Genomic DNA, 10637 nt, shown 5'->3' on the forward strand with positions numbered 1-10637 from the left:
TTGATTTGATCAAGTTTGATTTCCAATCCCTTGCTTTCTCTTGTTTTAGGTAACAACTTTCTGCTCCAACTTTCAGCGAATCCGAGCTGGGTCACTGCACTCAGCTGAGGTGAGCGACCTGAGCTGTAGCGATGCGGCACTGGAAGTGTAAACTGTTACATGTTTGGGGGAAGGGGATGGGGGCGGTGGTTTGGAAAGTCGCTCTGGGGGCGTGGGGGTTTAGACACGGCAAGGTCACGTCCAACCGTGGGATTAAAGAGCCACATCAATACTGAGGTTCCTGTGCCTCTGGGCCTCATACAGTAATCCATCAGATCAGGACATTCTCTTCTACCAGCCTCTACTGGCTGGACAGCAGATCGATACCAGTATGCTCGGGATGGCTGTGGAATATTGGGCGAAGATGTGTAAGATATTGAGAATTTTTCATCAGGCCCAACGCCCTTGTTAATTTAAAACAAAGGTTCGAATTAACACCCTTGTTAATTTCCGATGAGCATCTTAACAGCGTCGGCGTGGAAGGTAAGGACAAGAGAGAGGCTACACTGACCGCTGATCCATACTCTGATAAGGGCGGCTCAAAGGGAGATGATCATAGCTGCGACTGAGAAATTATTCATAGGGGGGATATAATGAAGATCTAACAAAATGATTTCTAAGGATAAATTTCAAACCTTTATTGTAGTAAAAGCACATTAATACTGTACTAATAAAATGTGGGGATCTGAATGGTGATTGACGTCTTTAGAGCCGTGTAATATCTGTCCGGGTCCAAATCCATCCATCACGCGCACACTTATGATCTCTTATGGTGCCTAGTGACATTTATCATGCCACAACTTTCATCTTGTGAGTTGAAGACTCTCCTGGACCCCCTACCCTTATATTATTGAATATTTTTTGCTTTTAAATATTTATAACCTTTTAATTGATATTCTCTTCGCTGCTCCATTAGCCCCACCAGGGACCCGTGGTCCCTAGCAAGGAAGCGTAGCCTCATCCCCCACTGTCTGGCCCACACACTGTGACAGGTGCAGACACTGACCACAGGGAGAGAGGGAGGCATGAGCACAGAGGGATAGAAGAAAATATAATAATAAAAAACAATAATAATATAAAGTGAACTGTCTGGCCAAGCCTGTTAATAGAATTTTAATCTAAAAAGTTTAAGTCTCTGCGTGAACCTTAACACTGGAGATTTAATATCTAACCCTAAGCTAGAAAAATTCATAAAAACTTGGGCCTACAATAAAGAGAAGACAAAAAAGTAGTTGTGGATGCTAGGCACAAAATTTAACGGATGTCAGGGTTTTAATCTGAATTTGACTCAAATGCATCTGAGACATACTGAGCACAGAAAAGTGTGAAACCACTGAGGGCCATGTTCTTACTTGCCTGTAGATACAGGCTCCATCAGGGTTTAGCCTGACGGAGCCTCCTTTGTGCAGCGTAAGAACTTGGGTGTCAAAAACATCATTACCAGTGCACCCATCTCCTCATTTCCCCATGATGTTACAAAGATCCTGATCTTACGATGCCCGCACTCCACCACCCCACGCCCCTCCCCTCTCTCCATGGCACCCCGTCCTACAACAACCCACCCCCAAGTTCGAATTAAGAATTTATTCCAACCAGCAAGCAGCTTCTCTCGACACGTGTCGGCAGGCCTGATCAAAGGTGGGCACGCTTCTTTATCAGAGTGAGGGAGGCTGTCAGAAATAGGAGGACATTAAGATTGAATAACCTTCACACGCTTGCCGGCACCTCATTATTTAAAAATCTGAAACTTTTCTTTTTTTTTTTTTTTTTTGCCGAGAACCTACCATATATAGGTCACACTACATTCTAATGCCACATGTGCCTCCAAGTATATCCTCCTCTGTGAGGATGGGACTCGGGGCTCTCCGCTTAAACCGTCACATCCACTGATTCGCCATCATTAAAGAATATGATGCGGCGACAGGGCTGTGAGCTTGACACTTGCCAGATTGTTAATAATTGTCAAGAATTTACATGTGTGTGTGTCTAAGTCTAATTATTAATTATTAAGTCTAATTATTAGTCAGTCATTTGATCCATTTTAAATTTGAACACCGATTAGCAGAGGTTTTTGTCAAAAGCCATTTCTCTTAGAGCGCTAAAGACGAGCTTAAAGTGGTGCACTGGCAGAAAGTGTTTGGCACCTTGTTATAAATTACAAATAAACACGTAGTATTTTTATGAAAATTTTATGATGCACGCTGAGATGAAGATAAGAGTAGCAAAGGAAGGGAGAAAAGGTGTCAAACAATTACAGGAGAGGCAAGAACAAACAACGGAGACAACAGAGAGCAGCTCATGAAGCAAGCAGCACATATAATCACAGGTATACAGATGGCATCATCCGCCATTAAAATCTCTGCACCAAAAAAAGATATGAGCACACAAAGAAGAATGGAAATCAAAGAAGCTGAATGAGAAACAACATTTGAACACACCAAATGCTCTTTCTCTTGTTCAGCCGTCTCACTCGCGCTCTCACAGGCAGTGATAATATTGCACGGAGCGCCTTGCTATGCCATTAGTGCAGTAAAACATCAAAGGAAATGAATAATAGAGAATATGATTTTCTGAAGTGGTGTAGTGAAAGAGCCTTTTCCTCTTCCTGCTGTTGCGAGCCCTGCAGTACATTGATCTGTGGGCAGCCTCAACCTCAGCCAGAGCCAGAGTCTCAGACACCGCACCAACACGCAACACTACTCCACACTAGAGCACCTAGCCACCCAGACACCCCTTCAGATCTCTGAAACTCTTCTATTTGCCTCACTCCACTCCACTTTGACAGAGCTGACACAGTCTTCTAAAAAAAAAAAGAAACAAAGAAAGAAAAAAGCCTCAATCTGTAATAGCCAAGAGCAAAAAAAAAAAGAAAGAAAGAAAAAAGAAAGGGATGTATATATAAAAGAGAAGAAAAAGCACTGAGCATGTGGTTATAATTACACACAGGCAGCGCAGTGGTAAAGCCAAGCTGCAGATCTTAAGCCTGCTCCAGACTCTCTGGGTAAAAAAGCACACTGCCTCATTAAATCTCAGATATCACACTGTTCCTGCCCCTCTATACTATGCATAATACTGTCTATCTTTTAGAGGGCCTCTTTTGTTAGCATTTCTCCTTTGCCTTTGCTACATATCAAACATGAATAAGAAACAGGATGCAGGGTCTGCAGAATGCTTGCAGAGTCACAGAAGAGCGCAACTGGGGGTCTACTTATGAGGCAGATCCTGACACCATGTCTGGTGAAGCCCTTAGCTTGTCAGAAGTCTAATGGCTATTGTGGCCCTGTCCGTCAAAGCAGCAAACGCATGACAATCAGGTAAGCTCTTTCTGCTGCTTTTCAGTTTGATTTTATGAGGACTTGTTGGGGCATTATGTAGAATTACTGCATTTTAAAACTCAGACAGGTGACAGATAGGCAAAGCGAAAGCTCGCTGTATCTTAAAAGTTCATCGCTGCAAACAACTATTTCCTCATTGACCATTCGTCAAGCTGCATCCTGAGAGGAGGTTAAAAAATAAATCAGTCAAACGAAGTCAAATGAGGAAAGTGAGAAATTAATTTGTGCGCCCTCCTGATTTCTCCACAGGCAGACATCGATCATGTGGCGGCTGTCTCCCCTCGCTCTGGAGATAGAGGCGGTGCAGAGACGGGGAGAGGGGAGATTCGTGTGTCTGAGGGGGTCGTTGTAATCAGGCACACTCATTAGCTCTGCTTTGGCTCTGGATGACAGGAGGTCTCCGAGGCAAGTCTGCCTCTTATGCCCAGTCCTTCATCCCTTGAGCCGGGGTTAGATGGGCAAAGGAGGCAGATTCTTTTCAAAGAACCACCCACCAATAGCCATCAATACAAATTAACACAGCAGAAGATGTATTGGCCCGGCTATTTAGTTTAGCCATACACAAATATGTGGCAAAAGGGTCTAATAGTAAGTCTGATGAAGAGGAAAAGCTCAGTCGGAAACAGATAGCAGAAAAGTGTATGTGCAAAAACTGCTTCTTTCTAAATCAGTGCAGGAACCTCACATCTACCTTAAGATACCAGCTAACAAACAAGACATCAGACAAAAACAGTTACTGAGTACTAGTGAGCAAGTGAGTTAAGCCAGGATTTACTGCAGTAATGCATACAGCTCCTGTATTTTACACAGAGGCACTCAGAAAGCTATGGGTAAATGCTGGACTAATGTGGCAGCCTAGGAGTACCCAGGGTCCCCAGCCTGCTGGGCAAAACCATCCATATCGGGTTTAAAATAACCACGCCTGAGACTTAACCTTTACCAGAGACAAATGAAATGAAAATATACAGTGTGGTGCATCAGGAGCAGGCTTCATTCATAGGGGGCTTTCTGCTAGCCTGACCTGAATTACCGCTCTGTTCCTGGAGGGCCACTGTGAATGGCACGCGTGGAGACAGGACACATTCATCTGCGTAGCTCTATTCTACATCATACAGAGGGTTTGGAAACAAAGAGCGTAAAAAAAAAAAAGCCTCAAGAACACACAGAAACACAAGGACAGCTATAGGCACACCTGCATGCGTGCACACAAAATGCACTAAAGCGCTTGAGTTATAAAAAACACATGCAACCATTCGGTTTACAGCAAGAAAACCTCAGAAACAGGAAGCACATACTTTATTTCATTCTGATCCCAACAAAAAATTTTACAGACAGACGCACACACATAGGCGCACACACACAAACGCACACAGAGACACATGATCCACTTTCCAGCCGAAAATGATGAAATATGAAATGGAGCATTACCGCTTGGAATGGCAGTCTGCCCAGGACTGTGCTGGTCCTCTGTCACATTGTCTTCTACTGCCAGAAAAAGAGAAGGGGGAGAAACAGAGGGAAAGAAACAGTTAACAGCGAAAAACAAGTTAGACACATTGAGATTTCCTTCTTTTCTATTATTTACTATTGAGATTTTCTATATGGAAACTCCAGGAGATTTCAGCAGCTTTCCAAAGCTCAACCTGTGGTTTGGCAATCCGCACAAGCCTTTCATATGTATGAGGTTTGGCAACGAGGCAAACAGCCACCCACGTAAATAACATATTGGACTGAGTAATGACGTGATGAATTATGAACGTCTCCCATGAAACACACTCCCAACATCAACAGTGACCAAGTGAAAAATACCTTGATGACTATATTAGTAAGAAGGTTGCACGGTGCACTGGTTAGCTACGTTAGACTGGCATCATGAAAAGAGCACTGCAGCATAAATATGGATCTTCCTAAAGCTGTGATCCTGTGATCCAAAATGAAACCTACAGTAAAGTATACAAATGTAATAAGACGCCAACAGACACATAGAAAATGGATGCAGCCAAAGTGGCTGCAAAGTGTTTTTGCTCTTTAACAGGGTGGGTGACAAAATAGTGACGGCTTGATCGGCACTCGCATCTGCTCATTAGGTGCATGGCAGCTAAACCACTTTTGACTTTCTGACAACAGCACCGGCCTTGAAAAACACGACTTATGTTTAGTAAAAAGTAGGAACCTTTTACATTGGAGCCTTTTTGGAACCGGTGAGAGTTCCTCGTGGCATGTCAAGTACAAGAAATGAAATGGATTTTAACAGCGGGAAGAGAACAAAAGAGTCTCCCACCTGTTCCATGTAAAATGAGGGTCTCACTGAGGACTTCTTACGCCTCTGCGTTCCACCCCTGCAGTTGAAATGCATTCTCCATTATGTCTTTTCTTTCTAGCCTTTCATTTTCCTGGGCAAAGAGGAAGGGGGAGTCTGACAGGACCTCCCAGTAGGGGAGTGTGGCAGTGACTGCCAAAGCAGAAACTGGCGCACTTTTAAAATCGCACAAAATATCCTGTACTTTGCATAATTAAGCCAGGATCCTATGGTGGCAGAAGCCTTTTCCACAGGGGAGCACAAGTTAGTGTCAAGTGGGGTGTCAAACTTCAGTGAAAAATGAAGAGGAAAGTGTCGAGCTGTTTCTTATGAAGACGGCAAACGATGGAGCGACTATGGTTCGCTGTCATCCGGTGTCCAGCCAAAAGTGAATTTTCAAGGAACTCCAATATAGAAAAAAAGAATCTTTTATTCAAAATAAACTTGTAAAGAAACGACAATGTAAATTCAGTTACATATAGGGATGTTTTCCGAATATCTTGAATATTTCCCCGAGCAACAATTAGAATTGATGTAGGAAGAAAATATGCAAAACAAATGGTCATGGGTCTAGCAATTAATTAGCTAAATCAATTAAAAGTGATGGAGCAGACATAGTTGGACACCGTGGAGGTATATATCCCTCAGAGCCTCCAAAGAGGACTGTTTCAGCCAACAGAGAAACCTTGTCCTCTTAAAGGAGGCCTTAGTGGCTGGCGCCCTGAGAGTTTAATGAGTTTCTCTAACACCGTTGAGCGCCTTGCATCTAGAATCATTTAAATGGGCTAGAGATAGGGGGTCCTAATAAATCCCCCATGGTTCTATCAGAGATTGGTGGTGGGAGCTGGAGTTTTTGTTTTGATTACCGTCCCTGTTGGTGAGATGAGGGAGTTCAGGCAGAAAATTCTATTTTACATTGCCATAAGAACTTAAACATTACAGCGGTTTGCGATGATTTGTCACCACGGTGAACTTATTAAAAGTTTTGCCATTTAAAGTAAACAACTTCCATCACCGTGCAAATTCTTTTCTCATTTGCACCTGTCTGCTAGATAATTAATAGCTAGCTAGGAGCAATCATAGAGGGTAAGCTGTCAAGTCAGGCCAAATTCCTGTGACGTTTCCTTCTAGCTGGACATTTGATGAACAGTCATAACAGTACATATATAAATAGGGTGGGCACTTTTAATTAATATACTCTGAAGCTCATGATTACCTCATAATGACTTCAGCTGACTGCAACTCAGTCCACACTGCTGTAACTGCATCACTGCTATCAGTTAATTAATGTTTGACAAGGTACAGTGTATCACTCAGTCAGTGACAAACTGTAATCATGCCGCAAGGTTTTGTTGATACAATACCAAACACACATGGGACCATTTCAGCACAGCTCCTTTGATTTTCAAAATGCAGAGCAGGAAAAACATAATCCCACAACAAGTGGCACAGCATTAAAGGCCGCTAATTAACACAATGGCCAAACACACACACAAAAAAAATGAATGTGGAGTAACTGTCATTATATCGTGAGTGACAATTCCCAAGACGGGACGCTTACTTTTTAGGAAATGAATTAATTTTCTATCGGAACAAAACGAGGAGCAAAAAATAAAAAAATAACACAAAACGAAACAAAAAAACCCCAAAACCCTCACAACTGAACAACTGAAAAAATACCCCACGCTAATTTACATGCGCACAAACCATGACACGCCATAACAGCAACAACTAATGGCTTAACAGAGATGAATAAGGCAGAGTCGCAGAAGCTTGGACTTTTTCAAATCCATCAAATGAATTCCTGCTGCTTTGGGAAGTGTGTATGTGCACAGATACATGTATTTAATGCCGTACATGTCTTGCGCTTTTATGCGAGCATTGCCACAAATTTGGTGTGTCTCTGTTTGTGTGTGAGGGTATCTCGCAGCACTTCTCAGACATTTAAAAAAAAAAGCCCTGAGTGTGTTCCTGGATATGCGTGACTCATCTGCTTGGTTACAGCCAGCTTGGACGATAAAGTGCCGAACACAATGGCTGTGTAATCCGCCCTGACTGACCGGGAAGGAGACGCTCGCCACAGGGACTACAACTCAATTTAGCTCGGGTCACGAGGTCAACGCTCCTCAATTAGGGTTGGGGAGGGAGGGAGGAGAACACACACTGCACATGAATAACTTTCTTAATGAGCATTATTTGAACTGGTGATTGGTGTCATAAATAATTTGCAATAGAGGAGCATGTTAATCATGTTGCATAATATTTATATTCTATATTTTGCCTTGCATTGTAAGCAAAAGAAAAAAGAAAAAGAAAAGAAAGAGAGCGCGAGAGAACTCCACTAGCAGCACTATAAAAACGTCACAAATCAATAATCTCATTATGCAATTATTGCAACTTCAGCTTCCAAAAATATTAATGCTATTCATAAATGCAAACGAGACAAGAGGAGAGGGGGAAAAAAGACAAGAAAAAGAAAGAAAGAAACCCCAGAAATGTAGCATTTCATTTGCGGCAGTGGAGGAAATCCGTCATTGTCTCTGAATCAGAACTCTTTCTCCATGTGGCAGACAATCCATGACAACAAGAGAGACACATGCCATGGAATAAGAAGACATATCGGCCAGCTCCCGCGACGCCCAGTCCGACACACTGAGCCGCATGTCAAGAGCACTGACAGCCGTGCTAATGGGATTTTTCCATGCCTCCATCATAATTTCCTTAATGATAATACTATCCATATTTTTGTGTCACATTAGAAAAGTGTTAATGGGTGTTATGCCACAGATCATTAATTGTGAACAGACCGGAATACTGCAGCTTGCTGTAAACTAAGAATAACGCACCTTTTAGACATGAAAAGAGAAAAAAAGAGTGGACTGTAGCATGCGTCTGCGTTCCAGCTGATAAAATTAAGATTAGACATTCAGACCATTTAACGGTGAACACACTGCAAACAGGCTGCCTTAAAAAAAAAACCCAAAAAAACAGGTAAGTTAGTTTTTGACTTGTTTCCGACTAAACTACAGAAGCTTTAACCACCCCTTCACACTTTTATTTATTTATTTTTTGTACATACACAGACCTATGCTTCAAAGTACTGAAGAGAATAGGAGTGGGAGTGGTTATGCGTGTCAAATGTTCAATTTTGTTTTCACTAAAAGGAAAAGCTTCAAATTTTATGGCCAATTTTTTTGATTAAGCAAGTAAATATTTGTTTCACTTTTTCTCGAAAGGTCTGGTTTCAATACCAGAAAAACGTCAATAAAAACTTTAAATCGAATTATTATGCACAAGCTTAGGAATTCAACCCCTCCCCCAAAACAGACAATTTAATCATTAATTTTATTTTTACAGGCCTATTACAGATTTTACAAATCCACCCAGTGCATGAGGGGTATATTTAAAGTGTAAAGTGATATTTCCTGTCAAGTATATTTAAAGCACGATAACCTCCTGGGATCACTTGTCTGGTGATGAATTTGAGTTTCTTAAAATCATCAAATATTTACGGTGTACATGGCACAGCCCTGATTTCATGGCGATCACCATACCTAATGGAAATGGTGCAGAAAATATATTTATATATGCAATTGACAGACCTTCCTCCTCGGCCAATGAACACATCAGTGCCAAGACCTGAGAGTGTAATTTGCGCTCCAAATGAAAATATCAACCGCGTCTCATGTTATTCAGGAAGTAGTGGAGGACAGGCAACGTGGCAGTCATCATGCAGGATTTGGAGTGAGATCCTCCTTCCTCGCTGCTCACCACTGACTGAGGCAATGTGCTGACCCAAAGCCTCTGCACATCAAAACAAAATTACAATGTGCCTACAGTTGAGAAATATAGAAGGCTCAGGATTGAGTAAATGTCAGTGGCTGGGGTGAAGTGTTTGCATATAAGCGAATGATGTATGGTCTCGTCCTGTGCCATTTATTCCCCCAAGCAATAACGTAGCCGGATCTGTCTCTCAGACTTAATTGAAACGGGACTTGTAATGTTGCCCTTTTCCTCCATGGGACCAAAAACATAACCTCTGACTCCCACAAGCAGCCAATACTGAGCAAGTGGGTGTGTGTTGGAGGTACACAAGGGAAAAAGGAGTGCCAACTGTCACAGCATTATTTTCTCATCTTCTCTGCATGCACCCCACGTCCATACTATCCATACCAGTCCCTCAAAACGCTGCACATGATGCTCGTTCTACCTTCCCACCACGTTCCATCGGCATCTCTGTTCATTCTCCCCTCTGCAGAACAATGCGTTCTTTCTGAGCAAAAGGGAAAAAATTGGAGCGTTCACATTGACCACTGCCTCAAGACAACCTATAAAAGTGAAATCTGAACTCGGAGATCCCGGTCTGCTCGCGAAAAGACACAGGAATAGGAGACACGGGCTCACACATGTATGAATGTGAGCGACACAAATTAGGAGATGCCACAAAACAAGAAACTACAAATAAAATGACCAATCATGTCTTCCTTGAACAATAGAGAAGAATAAAGTGTCAAATGTCAATTTAAAAAAAAAAGACAAACAAAGTTATTGTGGACATCTGTATAAGTTTATCTCTGTCCCTGAGGAAATAGATGGACAAAGAACAATAAATAACATCTGCCTGGCCTTCTTTGGGTCCGATCCAAAACAAGGGAATATCTATGACGTATCTGCATTTCTGCTCCGGTTGAGCAGCCGGAATGAAGACATAAAAGTCACGATGTTCCGTGCTCCACATTTTCCCAATTTAAATTTTAGTGACAATAACAAAACAAACAATGTCATCACTCTGACTTCATTTGCATACTGATTTGCTCACTCTGCATCCCTCTCTGCCGCACACTTAGATGTACACAAATCTTAACAGATGTTCTTCTGAATGCACACACACAGTCTCTCTCTCTCTCTCTCTCACACACACACACACACACACACACACACACACACACACACACACACACACA

General features: G+C 42.2%; 1 protein-coding gene across 5 annotated transcripts in view; it reads right to left on the bottom strand.

Annotated features, from left to right (window-relative positions):
* The window catches only part of LOC102197416 (zinc finger protein 521), an 88816-nt gene that overhangs the window by 75895 nt on the left and 2284 nt on the right, over window positions 1–10637 (bottom strand). For 3 of the 5 annotated variants that reach the window (XM_013912539.1, XM_013912531.1, XM_013912520.1), the window contains exon 2: window positions 4803–4859. Coding sequence is in view for 3 of the 5 variants with exons in the window: in XM_013912531.1 (XP_013767985.1) it covers window positions 4803–4859 (57 nt within the window). In the remaining 2 variants the exon portion in view is untranslated. The remainder of the gene's footprint in view (window positions 1–4802; window positions 4860–10637) is intronic. The other 2 variants (XM_013912541.1, XM_013912523.1) reach the window with 1 other exon arrangement.

The sequence above is a fragment of the Pundamilia nyererei genome, unplaced genomic scaffold (assembly GCF_000239375.1).
Source record: "Pundamilia nyererei isolate P.nyererei 1_Seehausen unplaced genomic scaffold, PunNye1.0 scaffold00004, whole genome shotgun sequence".
Lineage (NCBI taxonomy): Eukaryota > Metazoa > Chordata > Actinopteri > Cichliformes > Cichlidae > Pundamilia > Pundamilia nyererei.